This window comes from Strix uralensis, chromosome 2 (genome assembly GCF_047716275.1).
Source record: "Strix uralensis isolate ZFMK-TIS-50842 chromosome 2, bStrUra1, whole genome shotgun sequence".
In the NCBI taxonomy this organism is placed as follows: domain Eukaryota; kingdom Metazoa; phylum Chordata; class Aves; order Strigiformes; family Strigidae; genus Strix; species Strix uralensis.
In genome coordinates this window covers 106,766,983-106,792,349 of record NC_133973.1, presented here as the reverse complement: position 1 = coordinate 106,792,349, position 25,367 = coordinate 106,766,983, and the positions used below count along the sequence as shown (strand labels likewise).

Genomic DNA, 25,367 nt, shown 5'->3' with positions numbered 1-25,367 from the left:
AATCTCTGCCACAAGTAAACACTGAAACATTTCCTCTACTCTAAAATAAACAAGAGGTGCCTGGCTCCATTCTTATACCTATCTTGATGAGCAAACACTTGCTAGGTAAAAATTTTTTAATGGGCAAATCCGCTCAGCTACAGAGCTCAGATTCCACCAGAGCGAGAATGTCTGGTCAGACCAAGTGTGTTCCTTCTTGGGAGCAGAAAATACAACTCAGATGTGGGGATGGGGCTGTTTTGCTTTTCATGAGCTAAGATTTGGGTTTCATTTCAAAAACCGAAAAGCGATCCCATAAAATCTGAAAGAAACGCTGATCCACAGTAGAAGAGTCTCAGCAGTCTCAGGCATTTTAGTATAAAAGATAGCAAAGCAACAGAGAAATTACATACAATTTTCTTGTGTATATAATTCTCCTTTACTATATTGTAATCGCCTAAAAAGGTGTTCCAGTCAACTAAATGTTGCTGCAATTACTACAGATTTCTACCTGCAAGCTCTCAGCTAAGGGTCTGTAACTAGGACAAATGGGAAAGCCTTGGCATGCATTTAATTCCATTTCAAGAACTCTAGTGTTTAGGAAGAATGTGCCATGCTCATTTTCTTATTCACATGTAATATAGCATCTTCTATGCTGCTGTGCCATTTAACATCCTCAAAAAGACTGAGGATTTTCATTTTATGATCTGCATTTTCAAGATCAAATGGAGCAAGTACAAAAAACCAAGCAAGTTACTGAAATGACATCAGTGCTGAGCAATTTTTTTATGGGAGTGGGCACAAACTGTTTTATCCAAGGCACTCACTGCTGTGCAGTTAATGGAAAAAAAAACCCAAACACTCACTCATTTCTGCAAGCTTTTGTTGGAACTTGGACTCCTGGGGTAGGTGTTTGCTGCAGACAGAAAGCGTATGATTAAGCAGAAGTTAGAACAAATAACTTTTTATCCTCATAACCTAACTTTAAATCAAGGTTAGTTCTTTTCAGTGCTATTGCCTTCTCTGACAAAGATGCAAAGTCTTTTTCCATCCACACTAAATTCAAGAGTTGCTTGATTTTTCGTATGTCTAAAAAATTGAGTTTTGTTTTTTAAAAGACTGACTAAAGACAATAGCATGGTTTAGCACTCAGCAGTAAAACTGTGATGCTGGATGTACAGGCACTGAATAAATCCTTGCTTCTGACATCAAAGCATCTAATTGAGAAGTATTATGCTACCGTCTCTCTAATGTATTTACTAGAGTTCACAAATTAACAGAAGTTAGGATGTCAGGAAGAAGTTAGCATGGAAGGCCCTGAGAACCAAATACATGTAAGATTACTGAAAAGCCAAGAACAATCTTTTACCTTCCATCTGCTTCATCTTGCCCTTCTATATCAAAGCGCAGCCTCTTCAGTGGCTTAGGAGCAGCACTTACTTCTGCGCTGCGTTTTAGCTGGCAGTCACTGTTGCACACCATCTGGTTTATTTTTTGAAACTTTTCAGAAGTCTGAAATGACAAGACAATAGGGAAAGAATTGCCAATAAACCCTGAAACTACTCAAACTTTCCAGATTATCCACTGAAAAACTTAGGAGTTCTAAAACTGCAGTTTAAGAACTCTACCTTCTGTCAAAGCAACTAAAATAAACATTTTAAAACAATGCAAAACATTTTAAAAGTGAAGTCTGGATATTTGAAAGGAGTTAACAGAACACCCCTGTAATCTTTGTGCTTACAGATTCCATAAAACACTATGTTAAATTAGAGACACTCTCTGGTCAGTTCTATGGGTGTCAGCAGGCTATCCCATTTCTCCAAAAGTTACATGCATTCAAGACCAGACACTAAAAATGTTAAAACTCACCCCAAATGATTCACCAATTGACACCAGAATTCTGCCAAATGAAGAAAAGAAGCATTTAAGATTAAGCTACATTTAACAATGATAGAAACATCCACTAATTTGCACAGCTTAGCATAAAACATTAACAAAGTCTCTTGCTTTCTCTCTGCATTAACAGTGCAAACCTATACTACACTTTACTGTGTTGAGACTGTTCACTTTCTATTCAGGCCAGTGAATGCCAAATCACCAAATCAACCATACCATACAGATAGAAAAGATACTGTGGCTTGAAAGAATCCCCCCTCAGCCTGTCCCTTATCAGCAGGAAGACATTTCAGTGCTGGGTACCCAGATAATCATCCTTTCATCGTTACCTTTAGGTGTTTGCTAACTGAAACCATGCAGGACTTCAACCTCAAATATACAATATTTTAACTTTTGAACACAGTGGGCCAGGTGCAATGGGACTCACTTGATTCGAGTTTGAAAAATCCACTGGAGACTTGCACATTTGCTGTCATCCTCATCTGCTAAGAATTAGTGACCAACAGTTTGAAATGTTCTGCTCAGTCAAGTAAATACTCTGAAATATTTTGTTCCAAAAAAGTATTTTGTTTTTAAACAAGTGTACAAAGCTCATCTATGTTTGTCAGGAGTGTGATCCAAAGTCAAAGCCAACAACATTTAAGCACCTAGGTCAGAAAACCCCTCTTGGATGTGACCACTCTAAAGAAAAGGAAAAAAAAACCAAACTCCTTGAGCACACTGACTCAATTGAAACAGAAAAGCGCTCAAAGATGAATGAAGATTCCAAATACAGGACACAAACTTTCAACCAGAAAAGATATAATAACCACAGACTACTGACAAACTAGACTGTGTTTTTCTAACTTGCTTCCACTAAAATCCCCAAAATACCTTTAACTTAGTCAAACAAATGCTTGTCAGCAACCTACCTAGACCTTGGAGTCATCTTTGTGGGTGACTGAAACCCATCAGAGAATTTGTATGGGCTCTTCAAGGGTGAGATGTAGATGTTATTGCCAGCAGGAACACGCCGAGGAGAGTTGGAAAACTGGTAAGGGCTGCGAGGAATGTGTGGGATGGGTGACAGAGTGGGAGGCTATAAAAATAATAATCATAAGGTTTTATTGTCTATATATTCCTAGTCTATTAAATAATTAATACTGAACACAACTAACAGCTTACCCTGTTGGAGGCATACTGCAAAATGTTTGTTTTCAGCTTCTGCATAAAAACCAAGTTGTAGAAGACTATAATGGAGTCATATTGTTCTTCCCTGATAAGAACACGCTTGAAAGTCTACATAGAGTGAGAAAATCATACACAGTAAAAAAAAAAAAAAAAAAAGAAAATTTTACATGTGACAAACTCACAAAGCCATTCAAAAAACCTGTGTTAGATAAGAGCTAAGATGGCATGGGTATTGTATACAAGCCATTGTAACTACTATTTAGAACTGTTCTAAATTGTGAGGTTTTTTCCCCCAACACGTATGAACATCAGTAGCAGAACCTATTTAATTAACTGGCACAGTCCCCTATTGCAAAAGCAGTTCATCAGTATGATAACGTTTTCCAAATTTAAGCTTCATTTACTTTCACACACGCAACTGTCAAAAAAAAGGCTTTGCTACTGAGCATGCCTTGCAAGGCTAAAAAAATCATTACTGACCTGATGAGGATAAAATAGTTCTTTAGGCTTGGAGACAAATGTCTGAAGTTTAGCCAAGACGCACAAACACACTATGAGAAATTCTGCTAATAAAAGCATGCCTACAGGTCAATTAATTCTTTGACTGTTTTATTTTCTATTGATTTAATTATTATTTTGTGCAAAAATTTAAAGAATTGATTAGAGTTAAGCCTGCAACTTTAATACATACATACCTGTTTGATATATAACCATACAACTCTGATATCTAACCATATATCTATAAAAGCGTCTAAAGAAAGTTATCTGCTTGTCTGCCTTTAACACCCAATGGAAATTAGGTAACTTTTAAAAAAACTTGGGCTGCTTCAGAAAATCCTATTAGCAATACATCTGAATCTTTCATAAAGTCTCCAAATAAGATCATTGCCCATTACTTAGTATCTTTAAGTAAAAGAGCCAAATGAAGTTTGCTTTCTGAGGAGAGTTACCGACTATTTGTGCGAAATGTTTAAAGAGACATTTAGTATTAGAGCCAGTTTTCTCCTCCAGAAAATGGAGATGCGGTGAAGCAGAAGCTTTCTTTTGTATGTTCAAGTGTAGTTGGTTTTTTTGTTTGTTTTAGACAGAGAGAAGCAATTCGTTTATAACATTTTTATGAAGGGATAACATTAAAGAATTTCCATACCTCTTGATTTGTGTTGGGAAGCTCCTTGTATGCCGAAACTATTATTTTAAATCTAAGATCTACATTCTTGACTTTGCATATGCCATACATGGAACACATCATGATCTATTGAAGAAACAAGACAAGACAACTGGAAATGTAGAGAATTAGTTCAGCTTCTTCATTTCAAGTTAAGAAATCAATTGATGAGCTTTCTATTACTGATTGTGCTCTGGAAGCTAGTGTGCCACTCAACGTCATAAAAACTTCCAGAATATAGGTCAACTACTGTTCCCTCCATTTCTGTATGACAGTCAATTAATTTGAGCTGATGACATCTTCTCAAACTCATTTCACATGCTGCAATTTTAGGGTAGAGTTACAAAATGTTTATCAGCTACACACACTGTCTTCCCAAAGAAAATCAGTATTTTCTTATGCAAATTATCAGAAAATTTGGTGTGTCTCATTATTTTGAAAATAGCTGTAAATGGTATTTGAAGATCGCATAGTAACTAACTGCTAGTACTTAAAAAAACCTGATATGATAGACTTCACTCTAACTGAATTTCTCCTTTGAGTTATCAGTAGAGAAGTAGAAACTCCAATTACAATTTCTAATAGCTAAGGAATGTATAACGAACATTTCGTTCAGGACTCTTTTTAAAGTTGTTGAAACTTTTTTGTTAATGTTACCTGGTCCAAGTGCCTGTCTCTCATAAGTTCATACTCATTTTGCAGTGTGTGCTGAAAGAGGGTCCAGATCAAGGGTTCCAGGTCGGGATGTTCAGAGAGAAGCCGAAAGAACAAGGTATGTAGTCGAAGATAGGCCAGTAGATACACTTCAGAAAAGAGAAGAAAAATATACTGAAATTGCAGTAATAGGCATATACAAAATAAAAGGAACACGATGGAGGATGGGCAGCAATTGAACATTCACCATCTCCCACTACAAAAACTACAAGCCATCAAATGAAGGTAGAAGAAGCCAGGTTCAAAATAAATGGAGAAGACTCTTCATACAACAGGCAGTGGACACATGGAAGTCCACACCAAACAATGCCACGCATGTATGTCTACGTCAATTCAAAAAGAGTCTGAATAAGCATTTGGAACATGAATCTACTGAGAGTTACTAAGCAGACACATCACAAAAGACTCAGGAAAACCCCTGAGCTTGAGAAAACATGCAGAGGAAGCACCATATATGCTTGCACTGTTCTTAAGCTTCCCATGACATCTATTTATGATCACTGCTGGAAAAAGGATGCTACGATAGAAGAACCCTCCGTCTGAGCCCATATGGCCATTCTCACAATCAGCAGATAGGTTTTCAGTTTGAAATTGCAGTGTGTGGAGTACATGCATTAACCTGCTGGTACTGTTCTACTGTTTCTTCCAGAAGCAGCTGAGGGTTTGCATGGTGTTTACTACAGATTCAATTATAATCTTTTAAGCTCCAAAACCTGAAAAAGATAAGTAACAAGAGATAACTGCCATTTCAGCACGTACAGAAGCAACAAACCTTTTTTGTAGAACAGAGAGAGGGAGGTAGACTTCTGTGGTTTCTGTGTCTGGGGGGTCGCAGTTGGCTGACCATCTGGAGTGGAAGTACCACTTAGAGGAGGTCCAGATGCTTTCTTCTTAGGAGATCTCACAGGAGAAAGATAGCTGGAGATTCAACATTTATTAAGCACTTAACATCACAGGATAAAGGAACAATTTTATACGAATAATACTTGAAGGAACTCTTCCCTCTTCCCACTTTAGAAGAAATTAGTTGCTACTGTAACCTGTTATTCCCCTATCAGGAATTAAAAATTCAAGTTATTGAATAAATACCTGATAAAGGGACTTATCTATACCTAGGCAAGTAAGATAACAGTTTGCAATTACAAGTTTGATAGGGCTTGGAAAAAACTATTTTGGAATTTGATTTAGCTAAATTTACATGTATATTAAGCAACAGAAAATACAACAGCTCAACATAACCAAGCCTAACAAGTAGGAAAACAGAATAGAAGTGGATTTAAACGTTAAAGGCAATTTTAATGTCACATTTTACTAGACCTCAAGCAAGCATGTCACTTACAGGTCTGCGGCAGTGTGATTATGTTGGAGAGGCAGATTGAGAGTGGAAGTGGACTCAGGCTGATCAGTTTGGCCTTCTCGTTCTTTTGACTGCTTGATAAGATCGAACAGAGGTGACCCCTAGAAAAATGACAGTAACAGTACGTTATACTGAGATTAGACAACCACATGGGATGGATTTTGTTCCTTCTTCTCTAACCTCTGAAATATGATCCTAAACAGAAGACTAATGTTTTGAAATACCTCAGAACATTGATATTTTGCCAGATAAATTTTAACTGACAAATTTTAACTATTAAATACACTAAACGCTTTTTCTGTTTCAATAGCGGTCCATTAGATATAGGCTAACTACAGAGTTGAGGCATAGTTGTATTCTAGAATCTCTTACTACTTCCTCTTAAATAGCCATTCCTAAGAAGAGCAAACAGTACAAGAAAATACATGAAAGGTCACATTTAAAAAAAATAAAATAAACCAAAAACCCCACCCTGTTGGTGACTGAAAGTTACTGCTGTACCTCCTGTCAATCCATTTCTGCTACAACAGCTACACAATATTTTACACACAATACTACACAAACCATGGTCATAACTCATCTATGTGCACTGGGAACTATTTCAATCTCTCTGCAGTGTCATGTTCCAGAGTATACCTCTGGCAAGAGTTGTAGTCACTCTAGATACATTAAGTCTCTGCCCTCATGCCCAAAACCAAAAATAATTTTGATTTTAGGTCAGTTATCAGTACTTCAGGTAAGGCAGCTGGAATAAGTCTGAACCTACTAAGAGCCTGAGGTAGGAGGCGACGCAGAGAGGATGTAAGCGGAATGGAGAAGCTTCTGGCTGATGCAACAGTAGTACTACTGCTGATGTTAGTAATAAACACCAGTCTGCAGAAACAAAGTCTCAGGCTTTTGCTGCCTGTGTGTCATGTACAGAGTAGAATTATGCTGAGACAGCAAGACTGCATGGGAAAATATTTTGGCACCATATTTATAACTAACTTTGAAAACACAGGGTTGCTGGCTTCTGTTTTTTATTTTCTTTAAACAGGAGACTCATCCTTGAGCACAGTGTTGCCTTCCGACAGTGCAGCATCCAAACTCCAGAAGCAACAGAAGAACTTCTGATTAGCAACTATCTGCCTTCTTGGGGGGAAAAGCGGTGTCTGTAAGACTGGGAATGAAGTGGGCAAAACCAGACATTCAACGTTTTCCTCCAAATGATCTTCCAAAGGATAGCAGTAAAACCAATCAGCTCAACACTTTGTACATAATGTATTGTCCAATTGTCCAAGGTCTATTTGATCCTACAAATTCATGTTACTAATATTAAAATATGATGGCACAATGACAAATCTGTAGCTACCAGAACAAACAAGAGCACAGTTCCATGTAAAGCAAGCTGCACCACATGATAAGGCAATAAGAAAAGGCCTAATAAAACTAAACTAGATTTACAAGGATTAAAATTAGCATTAAGACTTTCCTCATTTAGCCTTATTTCTAAAAAAAGAAGACACTTCTGAAGTGCATCAACTAAAAATTCAGAGCAAAAAGATAAGAGTGACTTGAGATTTACAATTTTTCACATTGGGTAATTTTTAAATTATGATTTTGACAATACTGGAGCTGTTCTATCCATAACAGAAAAACATCAGTTACTGACTCATAATCACATAGTTATTTCTCCATCATTTCTCAAACAGATCAGGTCTTGGGCTGATTTGCGTCATCTTTCTGTGTACTGAGGAGTGCATGCACTTCTCACTTGTTTCTTTCAGTGCTGCCCTTGCTGGAAATTCAGACGTGACTTTATTTCTCGTTCTTCTGGCCACTTGGCCTCTTCCTTTTTATTATTCCCATCAGTGTTTCACTGTGCTCTGAAGAATCTAAGTTTCTTTCGCAGAGCAATCACTAATTCATTGCTGAAACATCTCTTGATTTCTTGACTAAAAGTGAATCCCACTTCATTCATTTCACATTTTAGCTATTAATGACTGGGAAAGAGGTTGGTAAAGGGGAATGAGAGATCAAGAAACAGAAGCAAAAGTTACTATTTTTGAAGTTAGCACTTGAGAACAGCAGTTCCAGATCCTCTCTCAACTCCGCTTCAGTTTTCACTACACAGTGTTATTTCATTAGGTAAGGTGAGGGGACACAGCAGATTGCTACCTATGGAAGGGACTGCCTATTTTTGCATCATTTCCACTCCTCCTCTTCTACTTGCCAGCACTGACAATCAGTCAACCTCCACATAAGTCAATTTGATGAACTAAACCAGCAGAAAGTTAACAGCAAAAGCACAACCAGATTTAAGCCAGCTCTGCAGAGAGTCACAGAGCCAGAAGCATTAAGAAAAGACAGGGCAGCAACACCATGGAGGTTGGGAGCAAAGCAGGAAAGCAGAAAACGGGGAGTACGAGATGTCCCGCTTTTACTGACAACAACCTGTTCAATCAGCTGGTTGTCAGGAATTTATGAAACCTACCACTGCTTTCCATCAGTTAGATGAACTACAGTTAACAAGAGGATATTCTTTGTGTAGAAACATCTATATACAGAGACCAAGTAGCATCTTTTCATGCTCCAATGGAACAATTACATTTTTCCTGGCTCCCACAAATACTAATTGTCACTGTGGTTAACAATGTGACAAAACAAATGGGGTGTTGTCACCCAGCTGGCCCCCAGCAGCACAGAGCAGCCAGCATCAGCAGTGGTGGGATGGGAGAAAGCACCGACTCAACACGTGCACTTGGGCAAACCACAGTTGGGTGCCTAACCTGACTGCAGAAACTGCGGTTGCACAAGGCAGGAAAAGGTTACTTAGTTTTCAGACCTGGTGAAATTTAAGGTAGGTGTTATGCCGATCACAATTTCCACCTTACAGCTAAAAGGATTTTAGACAAAGCCCTCTGAGCTCTTCCCCAAGGACCCCTACCACTCTTGATGGTAGCTTTTCAAATGCACAGCCACGTAGCTGGAAAAGAGAAGTAGGGTCTACACTGATGAGACTGCTGCTTCACAAAAAAACCTGATGTATGCACTAATGTAGAAATATGCAGAGATGAATTCTCTCAAATGCATCTACACACCACACTGCAAAATCGATGGGTTTAATTACAACCTTGCCTCCTTTCTCTATATTTAAATGTGAAAAACGCTTCTACTTAGGGAATCTGAAGCGCATTCTAGAGCTTACAGGGAGTTTTCAAGCTTATCAGGGCAAACTCTGGTCAGCTTTAGTTCCACTACTTGGTACTCAACAATCTACCTCTCGCTTGAATAAGCCAAATATAATATAATTAACGGGACAATTACCAGTCCTCTAAGTAATCGTTACAAAAGGACTTTAACCCCCGGGTCCAGCTTTATTGAACAGGAATGTTTATCAGTAAGCTGTTTCTAAAGAAACATTAATCATGCTATCTTACAAATTTTATATTGCTTTGTGAAGCTTTTAAGCAGCATTCCAGGTGAACAGGTCACCTCCGATGCATTCCTTTCACTTGAAAGGAGTTTTGCAGTTTTTACTTTAATTTAATGGTAAGTGATTAATGTTACTAGATGCAGCCACAGAGTAAGTTTTACTAATTAAGTGAAATGCTGCTTTTCATTTGAGACTTCCCTGAAATGGCTAGAGAAGCCCCATTTTATTAGTGTGAAAAGGGAAAAAGCAATTAAGACCTAAAATTTCTCAGGGTCAAATGACCACTGGTATCAGAATGAAGACTAAGACTGAAATTTCACTCAGTCCCCTCTCACACTACCCAAGGCTAAGTATAACTCTGCAATGCTAAACTCCATTAGTTAAGTGGGACTTCGTTAAGTGAGCCTCTGCAGGATGTTCTCCTGCAGCAACACCTGCATTGCAAGTATCTGCAGTGATTTTTCCCAATCTGAAAGCTCCTTTTATGGACAAAACAGGCAGAATGTCTTGCTGGCTCATCTTTATTTGGCTATGATGAAACTACAGGATACACAGGTGCTTCCCAGCTTCCTGCTCTTTACATCAGCTCTGTCCCAACAACATGTTTAACTGGACTTTGGTTTCCATGAAAAGATTAAACGAAAGACCTAAATCCTTAAATATGGGGAACAGCTACCATGAGGTTTGGGTGTCGTCCACTGACTACAGAGGAAGGCCCTGAGCAGCTTTATTCTCAGCAGTGCTAATTATCAGTTTGCAGTATTTTTAAAAACAGCTTTTGTCTTTGTTTTCTGTTTTTATTCTTTATAATAATTTCCTAATAGATTTTCAGGTTTTAGTTATTTGTCCACAATAAATTTTAAGGCAGTGTTTATCACTAAACTGTGTACATCTCAATGCCAAGCTCCCTTGGGCTTGTTTTTTGATTTATTATATAATCAACAACACCTCAAATTATTGAATCAGTCAATATAATACATAATATTAAGAAATGTTCTTCTTCACAATATGCTAAAAGGTGGCTGTGATTTTGCAAGGCAAAACAAAGGCAATTTAGAATTGATGGCCTTGGAATGCAAGTGCTAGGACGGGATCGGCGTGAACTACTTCCACCCCTCCTTCCCATGACAGAATTGCACACCCAGAAAGTTGACTTTTGCTTGCAATTGTATTTTCAGAAACTTCACAACAATTAGTATTCAGAATTCTGAAATAATTTAGGCCTGCCAAAACAAAATATACTTCACAGTCTAAATTTAAATAGTACTTACCATGAAAAAATAGTAAGATTAAGGACCGTGTTTTAACTTCATACATGAGCTGTTATATAAATTATGTTCCTATTAGAGCTTGTTCTTACAAAATTTATAAAGAAAAACATTAACAACTGCAGTGTTAATGGTTTAATTCATATAAGAATACTGACAGATCTGCTTTTAACTCCTTAGAGCAAATGTATGTTTAATACAAGTCCTATTCCTACCTTACTCATCACCAGCATTTAAGATCAAGTAATACTGTCATCAAGCTTTGTGAGGATCTCCTTTTATCTAAATGTGTAGTATACAGAGGAAGAAAAAAAAGCAGAAAAGAAACAGTGACTGTTAATTAGTTCTGGTCATTTGAAAGCAATATTTTGACGGGCTTTTCCTCCTCACACAAGAGGCTTAGAAAGTCATACACTAAAGAGGAAGTGACAAACACATACTGATACATATGCAGCTCATGAAAACTTTGATTATTTGATGTCCCTGATGCAAAGCATGTGAGCAGCTGACCTGAAAGCGGGTGCCCTATCCTCAAACTTGTTTGGAATTTTCATGTTCAGGTCTCTCATGTTCCATTTTCTGATAAAATTAAAAAAGAAAAATAGTTATTGCACCAGAAAAAGAGTAATTGCTTCTGGTCTGGCACGTAGGACCCATTGTGGAAATGTGGAAGCAATTTAGGCAGTCTCTAGTGAATCATAGCCTGAGTATGCATCTTAATCTTGTGTTGCTTTAAATGATGCTGCAAATCCATTCTCTTTGCAGGTTTTCAGTAACCTAGTCTTCCTCAAATGCCTCTGGAGAAACCTGACAAATCTTAGTAGAATTCAGACATTATTTCAGAATAATCAATACCACAATTTTCAATCCCTCCACTCCCAAAATTGCTCTTCACCAGATGGTTTTATGTTAACCAACTCTCTATGTTTTACAGGATCTCTCAGCAAAGGTCCATGGGACCACCTCACTGCAGGATACAAGAGTATCATCAAGACACGCTTCCTAGCAATGGAGAAGGATGCATGTGAAAACAGCCATCAAACTTCTGAGAGGCCCACCACACATGTGTTTTCCCCAGAAATTACAGGAAAGTGTGGGGATAGATGAAAAAAACCACAAGAAGCGTATCACAGCAAGACAGTTAACAGCCACAGTGAGGTATCTGGGGTGATAGCTGCTTTTAAAAACAGCAAAGTCAAGCTAAATTAAAAAGTGAAACAAATTTAGAGATGACCCAGGGATTCCAGCAACGTTTTTTCTCCAGTTTTTAAATTTTAACCATAAAGATGACAGACCTTCTGTGTTAAGATACTGACTAATACTATTGGTATGTTCAAAAATATTACACAGACTGATGATAATGCTCTGCAAATACTGACACAGTTATTCCTTTGTAGCTCTGCAAACCAATCAGCAGTTGAATATTGAAGAGAAAAATGAACCATGGTCATCAGGAGTTTTGAAAGACAGTCTACAAACAGAACTACATTTTTATTCAACTATTTTGTTTAAACTACTCAGGATGACCCTGGAAGACTGCTACTACATGGCTTGCAGTAGGCTCTTGTATCACTTCCTTCAGAAGTTTTTCTGCTCAAGACTCACACAACTTACAGCGCTTTTTATAAAGAAAAAGAAAGGCTCGCTGAGTATCTAAGGAGTTAATATTCAGCACATTAGAGCCTTAACTACACAAAGTCAGTACAAGCCAGTATTCCACCAAAAGACAGTCTCAAACTTCTCCATCTACCTGTGCCCTCCCTCACTCCTCCCCACCATCCCCAATCCCTCTTGTGACAGCAGAGATGGAGATCTGGTCCAGGGAACTGAGGTTTTGTTGTTGTTTTTATTTATTTGGAGATTTTCTTGTTGGTTTATGTAAACACATTTGGCAGGGGAGGCCTTAGTTTTACATTCAGAGTAGCTTCCCTATCCAGTTCACCTTATGGCAATGCAAGTGTTTGCATTTTATCAAATGACGAGACAGAAACAAGCAGCTGGAGGATGACATAAGAGACAATCTTTCAGTGGCAGTACAGGGCAAAGAAAGGGAAGTTATGCCTCACAAATTCCCAGGTTTCTCCTCTAAAGCAGTCAACATGTCTTTGAATGGGGTGATCCTGTAGCAGATCTTCAGATCAGAGGCTCTGACTGGCTCCTTCAAGTAAGGCTCTTTAACGAACACACTGCCATAGGGCAGATGGGAATACAGTTACTGGCTAAATGAGAGAGATTGAAAGTATGAATAAATGGTCAATTTTCACAGTGGAGAGAGGTTATCAGTGAAGTCTCATGCTCTCTGCTGGGACTGCTGCTGTTTAACATTCACAAATGACAGGGAAGTGTGGCAGAAGCAGGGAAGAGAAGGTTGCTAGAAGCACAAAATTATTCAGTTTTGGGAAAAAACAAGCTCACTGCAAAAAGATCTCATGACTTTCAATGATTGGATGATAAAATGGCTATAATAGTCAATGATGATAAAAGCAAAAATAATGAATGAGGAAAAAATGACATTAACCTTACATTTTAAAAAAGGACTCTGACATTAGCATTATTTAAGAAGAAAAAAACCCCTGTATTTAGTGTGTATCATTCTGAAAACACCAACTCAACACTCAAAAGTCAAAGCTTAAAGAATTACTAGTAAAATACCAAAACACTATATGCTAGTATAGTAGCCCATAGATTATCAGAGTCACCAAACTAAATTACCAGGCAACAGGACTGAAAGCCAAACCCATATACTTTATCATACAGCCTGAGTGTTCAGCTGTGCAAGTTACCGCTACAGAACTTAAAAGTGGAAAATATACTCTTCTTCAAAAGACAATTGCACATGTAGGTCCACAAAGCACTACAGAATACAATAATTCTTACTATGTATTTTTTGCTGAACATCATCCAAGAAGATAGCATTGTAGGCTCATCCTCCATATGTTTTTTTTCCCCAAAACAATTGCTACATGCTTCTTCCAGACAGATCTGTGGTCTGCATCGGCAGTGGTGCTACAGAAACAATCTACATCTGAAGTAATTAGCATGTTTATTACCTAGCTCCCCAGAGTAACCAGGCTTCAATATGACTAATTCTTGGACAAATTTTACTTCTCAAGAGTTTTAGGCAAGAGTCAAAGGTCTCAAAGACAAACTGAACTAATACCAGTTTTCCCCTCTCTCTGCACAAGAAACTGCGTACAATACATAAGCTAAAACCCACCCGATGTGAACCATTTGACTGTCAGAAATGACTATATCAGTTAGCAACAAAATGTCCTGCCAAAAATTTTGAGGTCGAGATAATTCTCAACAACCTGAAATTATAAAAGCACTACAGAGTGTGAAGACTTTTTCAGTACAGGAAGCGGAGAAGAGATGCTTTAAAGGACCGTTACATTAGCTGACATCTCTCAGTATCTAAGAACAACACTTCTATAGTTACTTCCATATATGAAAAATCATTACACTCAGGAGCAAAACAGCAATCAAGTACTTACTTGAAGAACTTTTGGGTCACAAAATGCCTATCTCAGTAAAGAGAATTTATTTATGTAATTACTATTGCAACAATCAAACAGATTGCCACAGTACCACATCACACTTTCTAGCAGTTTCATTTCTAATTGACTTACACAGTTCCGGTTCCCAGAACAACAATTAAGAGCAGTTCCAGGAATTATTTTTCCAAGTACAAGTGGAGACATGACAATGAAGTGCCTCTGAGACTTTCAGTTAAAGCCAGTAATTCAGTTTCAAGTCTCGTGTTCTTTCCAGTTTCTCATTAGCTGGACAAATTTAGGTACAACGTACCACCACCAACTCTCTTAATCCAGCTAAAAGTGGTAAGTGTGCTGGGAAACTTTTCAGACAGCAGTTTTTGAAAAAGCAGGACATTATCTTTTACCAACATAACTGAAGAGTCAACGAATTATGAATTGAACAAAAAAGGATACAACAAGATAATGTGCAGTGGATGTGGATGAGCATGTACAGAAAGACCAATTCTCTAGAACAAGTAAAATTAGCTAGGGGATGGTACATGTCCTGAAACCGTTAAGAGTAGACTGCTCTATGATGTTTAAAATCAAAAAGGACTATAAATATCTTGCAATGGGCTTTGTGTAATCTAAAAGAGAAAAATAGAACAAAGTAATTTGAGTTCCAAAAACAATACGCCATGTTTCATAACAAAATGTGGCAACACGAGCATGAAAACTGTTTTATGAGATGGATTTATCAACCACTTTTAGAAAATATTTCAATCTGAAGAAAATTACACTTGACAAAGAGAAGAAAGAAAAAAATAAAGTTGTAACAAAACTATCAGCGTAACAACATTTTGGACATAAACCCATACCCTTAAGAGTTTTGATCTTAATTTGAGTCAATACTTCTGTGACTACCATTACAGAATATCTCAAGCTCAGTTACCTCAGTTTATACCTAGTATTTGCTCAAGGCAGACAAAACCTGGCAGTCACTGTGTTGTGCTTAGCTTTCAAAGCCGGAGCATATACAGAGCTTCTGAGCACTCAGCTGACAGAATTTAACAAGATGTCTCTGATTAAACATTTCTGCCTTACAGTTATTTAACAATCAGGCAAAATACAGGATAACAGAGGTACAGAGTAGTGCACTGGAAATCAGATTAACAAGGTAAGATTAAAAAAAAAGTATTTGGCTATTATTTAAATTTTCATTAAAAATACATTCTTCCCAATCTGAAAATAAATAATTGAATTTTGACAGTGTGATACAGAACAGTATCAAAATCACTGAAAACACCCCAAACTTTCCAATGTCTTGTCTAAACAGATCCGAAACAAAAAGCTGGAAGATACTGGTGTCTAGTAAATGAGGGAGTCAGAAGTGTCTTACACTAAAACACATGGAAGTGTCTTACACTAAAACATGCTGGAAGGCAGAACATTTCCCCCTTAGATATTTAGAGCAAAATGATGCGGGAAATTGCTGATTTACAGTGCTTTAACACACTTTGTTTCCAGTTTACACCATAAGGTCAAACCTCAACACTCTTCTATGTAAATACAACAGCACCATATACAATGTCTGATTACTGGGTGTCATAGAGGACAATTGCTGGTCACTACTTCATATAAAATGAGCTACTTCAATTAGGCTTGCCAGATTGGGGGACAGCAGAATGAATGGATGGAAATAATGGCATGCTGTCATTCTGAATTATTTGACTAACAAATAACAGATATGTAGTGAGTTGCAATATAGCCAGGTGATGGTACCATAAAATTTTTGTTGCCAACTCAACCTTCTCATTTTTAGCTTCCTTCAAGCTTGTTAAAAATTGGACCAAGGTTGGTTTTTTTTTCTTTAGCTATCTGAACTACATAAACTACCAGAGTAGAGTGTAAAAGTAAGTGAGTTTAGAGAAAATGTGATTTTGGACAAAATTGCCTGAGTGCTGAAGTACAATAGCAAGTTAGATCCTGCTGATGCCCAGGGAAATGACACAAATTTGCATTTAAAATTCAGCACACTTCTATTTGGATGGTTTCAGAAGGATCTAGGAAAGCAACGCTAATCTTCTTCAAGTTTTAAAATCAACAGTTATAAAAAGACAAATATCATGGGGTTTTTTTCAGATATACCACATACTAGATCCCCCACTTCACATTTGAATAGCACCGATGCAAAAACTTCCCTCCCCATAGGAAGGCCTTGTGCTACACATCTATGCAGTGAAGGACCCATACTCAGTGTCCAGTCTTCCCACACGCAGCCCCTTCACCCACCCATTCTGGAATCTGAAGCCAGAACTGGGTTTGAAGGCTCCTTGCAAGACCCATGATGGCAACCAGCTGCCTCAGAAGAAGGGCCTTACAAAAGCCATGCTGGTCAAGAAGCACGCACCCAACTGGGGACTTAAAAACAAGGTTGCCCAGCTAAGACACAGGCATGTGGGTCTTGGGTCTTCATACAGATAATGAGGAAACCAAACCTCCTTTTAAACTGACAATATTTTAAAAGTAACATATCCTAAAAGAATGTCAAAATTTTGAGAACATTTTGATGCTTCTTCTTTTTGGTGCTCAAATATTCCTGAGTGTAGGGAGATGTGTTTATGAAAATCAAGAAATTTGCATGTCCTCTGCTGTCTGCTTCCTCTGTGCAACACTTGCTCCTTGACCACTTACCTTTCAGTTGTATTTCTATTGGCATATAATTAAAAACTGCAACATGTCAGAAAAGAATGTACATGACTCCCTGAAGTAATAAATCAGTGACATTAGGCAATACATGAAGAGCACCTATCAACAAAGCAGTAAAACTGACTTAGCTGACAAGGTACATTAAATTACCAAATGATCAAAACCTGTGTTTCCCTTGATCTCACTGAATTACAAGTATCCTGCTGTTTCCACAAGAAAATTGTGAAATCCTTCAGTAACAAAGTGCTTTTCTATTCAAGCTCTCTAAATTTTTGTTGTGAGAAACTCAGTCACTTGTAAACAGAGAAAAAACAAAGTTTCAGTGTTTCTGATTAATCCACTATGTTTTACATCCTATTTTGAGAAAATTAAAGTCTTTTGCTCCTAGTTTTATTTCCTGAAATTTAAGGAAAATGAAATTAGCTTCTAAAGATTTTCTTTTTGTAAATTCACTTGGCCTTTTTGCAAGAAATTTCACTGAAACATATTCCCACAGAAACCTTACATTTTGCCAATATGTTTTCCAACAAAAACCATTTCAAGCTCTTTCTGCTAGTCCTACAATCAAGTTGTGGTATCTCTTTTATCAATTTCAAAATAGCAGCTCACTGATCAGTGTTTTAAAAGGCATCATACTAATTTTAAAACTTGATCATGCTGTGAACTACCATTGTGCGTGATTTCACTGAAGTATTTGAATTCTGTTTTACTGAAGTTGCATACAACCATGTCGAACTTGGTACCGTTTACTTTCTAGGGCTCAAGCAAATGCAGGAAGGTTGGGATGACTTAGAAGCTTTCCTCTCCCTCCAGGGAATTTTAAACTGCCAGGCTTATAGAAGCCCCCCAAAATGTTTCTCTTTAGTTCTCAAACTCCAGCGTGTAAAGGTTGCACATTACACAGCAAAAGATGTAGTTTGGAGTCTGTTGAATTTTAACAGCTTCTCCTGTTATTTGCACTAGAGAAACAAACCTGAATTGCAGCTTAGCCATTTCTCCTAAACCTACCTTTCACATACTTTCTACTTGGATTATTTCCTGCCGTCAGCACACAGTGCAATACTGAAGCTTAGCATGCTTGAACTGTATAGACCTGGAGAAAAACATGCCTCTCGCAGGCATGAAGACTTCAGCTACACCTACGGCCTTGAGCACAGCTATGGCAAAAGCAACTAAAAGTGCATTTTGATTGACAGGTATGTGCAGGAAGAATGTGCAGATGCATACCATGGTCAGATGGATTACATAAACAGTTTCCAATCTCAGTTATACAGATCTCCAAACACCTTTCTCACTCCCACCAGAGAAGGGAGAAAGACTAAGGGGCAGAAACAAAGGGTTCACTCTAAAAAAAAAAAAGAAAAAAAAAAATCAATTTTATCAACTCTACTATAGAGGTGAGGTCTGAAAGGATTCTCTTAAAAGAAGTAAAATTCCCATGAAATTAAAAAGCCTGTTGTATTTTAATAAGGAAAATCTGTCTGCCTCAAAGAATTTAGAGAATAAAAAGAGGACTTAAAAACACAAGTTGACCTTGAAATTTCAACACATTGCTTCTGGTAAGGAAACAGACCATTTTCACGCTGACTTAGGTATACACATTTAAACTGTTCTGTGCATCTACACGTTCCAGTGTTTTGCTACCTCTGAGGAAGACAAAGAAAGAATGCATGGAAATAGCTGTCAAGTTTAAAGGACTTGCTTTGCTTTGGATGCAATTTTACTCTGCTGTCTTCATTTTCACCATAGAGAAAATGCCCGTTTCTGCTTTTGGCTAGTGTGGTATCTGTTATGGGCAGCTCCACTGACTTCACTACAAATATACTGATGTAAAACCTGCATAGAAACCAAAGCAAATATGTAAAGTATTGCAGTCCAATGTGCACCCACAAGTACAGCAAAACAGCAGACAGAAGCCTTGCATATAAACATCCCTGTTTAAGAAAAGCTCATACAAGGACCCTCAACTCAGACACAAAAATCAACCAGTAGGAGTTCTATTATAGAGACTTCTCTAATTTTAACTTAAGTATCTAACAAGTTCCTCATATGTCATTCAGTGGGCATTTTCTATAGCTGTTCTGAAGCATATAAATCAATGTCTAAGCCATAGCAAAACCAAGACAGGTTTCACCATTCACTTTCAATGAAACAAGAGGCTGCAAATTAAGGTACTTCTGAAGTTAGACCCACAAATGACAGTCTCAAAGAACCTGAATTTATCTTTCTGCTGCCTGACTCTCTATTCTAACTGCAGGTGACATGAGGTACCTGTAGCATATTTGTCTGTGATCTTCTCTCTAGATTGGCTGACATGAGCCTTGGACTGTAACGTGACAAGGAAAATGGAAACTAGTACCAATATCAAAGACAGCTTTCCCAAAGCACCCACCACTCTGAAGTCAGTAAGAAAACTTACAGCATCTTCAATGGAATCCTGATTGGATATTTGCCTTACAAAGCTGTCATCCTTTATCACCCCTATTCATCTCAAACAGGAAAGCATGACTATGCACAGTATGTCTGTATTACTGCTCATTTTTATCCTCCTTTGTGAAAACATTAACCAGGCATACATGGCTCTTTTTTATTATATTGTAAATATAATTATTTGAAACCTTTTACATGAAAATAAATTATAGGGTAGTAGACCAGAAGCACAGATCTCACTCTTAAGCTTAGCAGAGGCTCACACAGCCAACACTAAGTTAATGTCTGGCCAAGAGTCAAAACAATAAAGATTTGAAAGCCTCAAAGTTGAACATTCTACCACAACACTTACAGCAGTTTCACAATTGGCTTAAATCAGTTCAAGTGCACTGGTGCTTCTCTAAGTTACACATCTGCACTTTCTGCTTCATCCCCTGCTTTAGCACAGTTACAACTATGGAAATTATGTATTCGTTAGGATTAGTTTAAAACCAAATAGTTCTCCTCATTCAGCTGAGTGCGCATATACACACAGCACAAGGGAAGAAGCAGAGAGAGAAGCCTGAAGGGATGGCAGTAGGATTACTTTGGGCAGCAGCCTGTATTTAAACTGTTTAAGTCAGTCATAAAAACCATATCAGAACTCAATGAATTCAAGTACAGAGAGAGTTAAGGTAATATTTGTAAGCAGAAGTAGGACCTTTGCGGTCTTTCCTAAATAACGGGTACCTAATCCACTCACTCTTAGCCCCTGCCCCAGTATCAACCAATATTTCTTTGTTTCTTTCAAACATGATGTAACTACTGAAACTTAGAGCTAATGATTTTCAATACTACTGCTTTTACCTCAGATTAGAAGGACTTGTGTAGCCAAAAGTTAATTTTTTTCCATCTATACCACTGAACCACTAAACCACCACAGACAACAGCTGAGAAAGTTTGACAAAACCCAGAAACTTGAGTAAGGGGTGTGCAGGACAGCATATGCTTAATAGATCTTGTTAGATCTCATTCTAACACCACCACTGAAAGTACCTGAAGGAGCCAAACCCCACTGCATGGACAGCTCACTGGGAACTGCAGGGGAAAGCTTCTGTTCTCAATGTAGTCCCTTTTTCTGAGGCTAAGCAACCTTGTTTCAGAGGACTCGCTCTCTTATAGCAAAGGATGAGAAATACCTCATAACGAGAGCACTTGCTCAGAGTTTGAAACAAGGGTTCCGGCCTCCCCTCTCCTGTCAGGGTCAAACCGATGTCTCCCAGACAAACGCTTTGCCCCTTCCAGGAAGATTATTAATACAGATCCAAGTGAAAATGGTGCATTTGTGACAAATGTTCTTTCAACCAACTTTGACCTCTGCAGAAGCTCGGCTGATGAAAAAATGGCTCTGCCGTTTCTCATGTACTCTGTCTTTTCCATTTGAGAGCCTCACTCCACTCCTTCCGAGATTTCAGCAGAAAATTTTAAAGTATCATGCCAGAAACATGTTCTTTGTCCCTCCTACAAAGTTTTGACATTTCCTTTCTTACCTTCTAGGTATTAGTTGATTGCCACCCTGTAAATAAAAGTGCTAAACGTAGTCAACAACATAATAAAAAAGTTCATAAAGTACTGCATTTGTTTCATAGAACTTCAGGATATGGGCTGGAAGAAAAGAGCAGTTGGGGGGGAAGTCAGCTGAATTACTTGTAATTGCTGTTTACCAGTACTAATGATATGCTAAATGATAATTTAAGTGATCTTATGATGCAGAATTTAAAGAGGTTATTTGCTGACTTAAACATTTAGCAAGTTACAGTTCTTCACATTAATCAAGTCCAAGTTCTGCTTTTTGGCAGCACTTCTCCCCTGACAAGCATTTTCATGTCAGTATTTATCTACACTAATTAGCTTACCAGCTTGAACAACTCTTATGGAACTTTTTTTTTCCTTACTTCTTACATTCCAGTTTTGTGAAGGAAACCAAGTTAATACCAGAGGTATTTTTTTTAAACTATATGAATTCACATAAATCTTATTGAATGACTATGGTAAATTCTTTCAATAGCTTCATAATGTTATCCTTTATAAAAAAGAGAATAGGAATGTGACTGCAGGCTTTGTGCTATCTCTGACAAGTAGAAGTTAAAATCCTCTCAAAGTCAGATGCCTCCATTCAGCCAAAACTGCAGGAGGCTGCAAGCACCTGATGAGGTGATTGCAAGTAATTTGGCATGGGAGTGAAATACATCCTCAAGAACTATGTGGATAAACACCCGTAAGCCTGATATGGAACCAGCCTACCTCAATCCTGGCCAGGGAATACATGGTGGGCAAAAACTTAAACTAAAGATCTGAAAAATAAAAAGTAATTGCCTTAGAATTAAACAAATGACAAATTTCTTTCTACAAGTTCTGTTCCCCTGACCCATTTCATACTGTATGTCTGGCATAGCCTCCAAAATAATTCATGAAGATTCTTCCATTTCCTTCCTATTGTTCCTCATATTTGCTTATTATAGCAGCTGAAATTTTTTTTATAAAACATGTTTTGCTCTTGCAAAGTATTTTGAATAAGAATTTTTAGTCATGGAACATTTGGCAAATTTCTGCCAACTTCAATTAAACTTTGAATACCTAAGATTTAGAAAGTATAAGCTTAAGTAGGGCCAGAACTTGCTACAGTGTTAGGGAAAGCCGTTTGACTTATTTCCTGTGTATAAGATGGAGAGACATTTCAAATACTGACATTATTTCAACCATGTTTACAGACTGACTGAGTAAACACATACTTTTTTAAAGTTCAAAAAAATATAAATGAGAGTTCAGGAACTCAGGTATTTTGTTCTAATTAAGGCATCCTCTCTTCCTACCTGACATTTTAGAAATTCCTTTCACCTTATTCCTATCCATTGAAAATCATGTTCCTAAGTTTGTTTACTAATCCTTTTTCCATTTTCTTTCCCTCTGAACAACATCAATGTCCACTTTTCAAGCTTTTCATCTTTACGATTCTCTACTCTGCTTTTTAGCCTATCCCTTTTAAACCACTCAATACATACACTAAAGCACAAAAAGATTTCATGTTATCTAACCTCTACTAGCCTACTGTAAGATCAACTAGACTTACTTATATATCATAATCATCTGATGTCTACCATACACTTCTAATGCACGATGCCACGCTGCCTCTTCTCCAGGGAATACGCTGCAGTATACTCAAAAAAGTTTTCCTGAATTAATCTGTAACTCCAAACACCACCTCAGGATATATCTGGATATGTTATAAACTGACAACTCTCCATGTCATTGTCCCTAATAAACAACTGTACAATGTCTACTACACACACTGTAGGGTCCCTGGAAATACTGTACTACACAGTAGCAGAACCATTTCCAGTTATCTTTCAAGAATTTCCTATCTTGTCAAGTGGGCTCATTAAACTACTCTGAAGATGCGATGGAAACGGTGATTTTCTTTGTGCAAAGTAATTTCTTCCTTACAGTGACACTATATAAAGGGTTAGAGGCTTAAATCAGCAACCCCTAAAACATATACACACACACTGTTCATAGCTAGACAAAATGAAGAATTGAAAGTTGAGCCTGCAGGGAGGGGTAAGCAGGTGCGGCATTTCTTACCCGCTCTTGCTGCATAATATTAGAGGGAGGTGAGGGCCACTGTTTTAAATGTATCAGATATCAAATGGACATGTTGATAATATCCAATTATTGCTTGCTCCCTCTGGATAGCTTTATAATTGCGTTCTCAGAAAAACTTACTTTGCATATCAAAACATTTGAGAGTGTAAGCAAAACCTGCTGCTGGGACTTTCCATGAGTTACACAAAAAATGCAACTCAAGAACCTTCGTGTAAGTATTTATCAGTCATCTGTTAGTGGCCTAAAACATTGCTGTAACTGCTCATGTGTATTTACAATGCAAACAACCAATCTGCATATTCCATGACACCATTTACATAATTCCAGGTAAGCGTAACATGTTCATTAGCATTAACTGGACCTCTGAGATAACAAAGCTTCTTTTACTGTTTGACACTGCACATTTCTATTAGTGCTATCACAAAAATTACTTTCAAACTTGCAGTACTGTGCTTTAAAAAACTAATCCCACATTTTCAATCTCTGTCTCAACTACTGTGGTCAACAAACCAAACACTGCCAAGAACCAGCTCTAAAATGTAAGCAGAGGGCACATATCACAGAATCATCTAGGTTGGAAAAGACCATGAAGATCATCTAGTCCAACCATTAACCTAACACTGACCGTTCCCAACTACACTATATCCCTCAGCGCTATGTCAACCCGACTCTTAAATGCCTCCAGGATGGGGACTCCACCACCTCCCTGGGCAGCCCATTCCAACGCCTAACAACCCGTTCTGTAAAGAAATACTTCCTAATATCCAGTCTAAACACTCCCTGGTGCAACTTGAGGCCATTCCCTCTTGTCCTATCACTTATTACTTGGTTAAAGAGACTCATCCCCAGCTCTCTGCAACCTCCTTTCAGGTAGTTGTAGAGGGTGATGAGGTCTCCCTTCAGCCTCCTCTTCTCCAGACTAAACAACCCCAGTTCCCTCAGCTGCTCCTCGTACGACATGTGCTCCAGACCCTTCACCAGCTTTGTTGCCCTTCTCTGGACACGCTCGAGTAATTCAATGTCCTTTTTGTAGTGAGGGGCCCAAAACTGAACACAGTAATCGAGGTGCGGCCTCACCAGTGCTGAGTACAGAGGTAAGATCACTTCCCTGTCCCTGCTGGCCACGCTGTTTCTGATACAGGCCAGGATGCCATTGGCCTTCTTGGCCACCTGGGCACACTGCTGGCTCATGGTCAGCCAGCTGTCAATGTCTACCCCACCCACACCCCACATCACACTACCACACCACACCACCGCCCCCCCCCGCCCCGGTCCCTCTCTGACTGGCAGCTCTCCAGCCACTCCTCCCCAAGCCTGTAGCGCTGCTGGGGGTTGTTGTGGCCCAAGTGCAGCACCCGGCATTTGGCCTTATTGAAACTCCTACAGCTGGCCTTAGCCCATCGCTCCAGCCTGTCCAGGTCTCTCTGCAGAGCCTCCCTACCCTCGAGCAGATCAACACTCCCACCCAACTTGGTGTTGTCTGCAAACTTACCGAGGGTGCACTCGATCCCCTCGTCTAGATCATCAATAAAGATGTTAAACAGGAGAGGCCCCAAAACCGAGCCCTGGGGGACACCACTCGTGACCGGCCGCCAACCGGATTTAACTCCGTTCACCACAACTCTTTGGGCCCGGCCATCCAACCAGTTTTTTACCCAGCAAAGCGTGCCATCATCCAAGCCTCGAGCAGCCAGTTTCGCCAGGAGAATGCTGTGGGAAATTGTGTCAAAGGCCTTACTGAAGTCAAGGTAAACTGCATCCACAGCCTTTCCCTCATCCAATAAGCAGGTCGCCCTGTTGTAGAAGGAGATCAGGTTTGTCAAGCAGGACCTGCCTTTCATAAACCCATGCTGACTGGGCCTGATATCATATTTTCTGAAATGAAATATTCTAAAAATATCTTCAGAACTCGTATGACAAACTCCAGTACAGAGTTCTGCACTTTTCTCCATCACTGTGCATGGAAAGCTTTTCCCAAAACCCTGCTCCAAAAAGCTTTCAGCAAAATCAAAATGAAACAAGAGTGTCAAATTAGTGGTATTTTTAAATATGCTCCCATTTTCCCATTCTCTTAAGAAGTTCCCCGTAAGTTAGAGTATTTAGAAAGCCTCAAGCAGACTTGTAGGTATTCTGAAGAATTACATTA

The 25,367-nt window shown here is 38.5% G+C and overlaps 1 protein-coding gene across 4 annotated transcripts in view; it reads right to left on the bottom strand.

Moving 5' to 3' along the window:
* RB1 (RB transcriptional corepressor 1) overlaps positions 1-25,367 on the bottom strand; it is an 83,040-nt gene that overhangs the window by 2,434 nt on the left and 55,239 nt on the right. For 2 of the 4 annotated variants that reach the window (XM_074859666.1, XM_074859668.1), the window contains 9 exons: positions 6,264-6,382; positions 5,697-5,842; positions 4,868-5,013; positions 4,193-4,297; positions 3,040-3,153; positions 2,787-2,953; positions 1,849-1,879; positions 1,349-1,491; positions 846-895 (listed from right to left, as the gene is read on the bottom strand). In XM_074859666.1, coding sequence (XP_074715767.1) covers positions 846-895; positions 1,349-1,491; positions 1,849-1,879; positions 2,787-2,953; positions 3,040-3,153; positions 4,193-4,297; positions 4,868-5,013; positions 5,697-5,842; positions 6,264-6,382 — 1,021 coding nt within the window. Of the gene's footprint in view, positions 1-845; positions 896-1,348; positions 1,492-1,848; positions 1,880-2,786; positions 2,954-3,039; positions 3,154-3,230; positions 3,609-4,192; positions 4,298-4,867; positions 5,014-5,696; positions 5,843-6,263; positions 6,383-11,179; positions 11,204-25,367 lie in introns of those variants that run through there. The other 2 variants (XM_074859669.1, XM_074859667.1) reach the window with 2 other exon arrangements.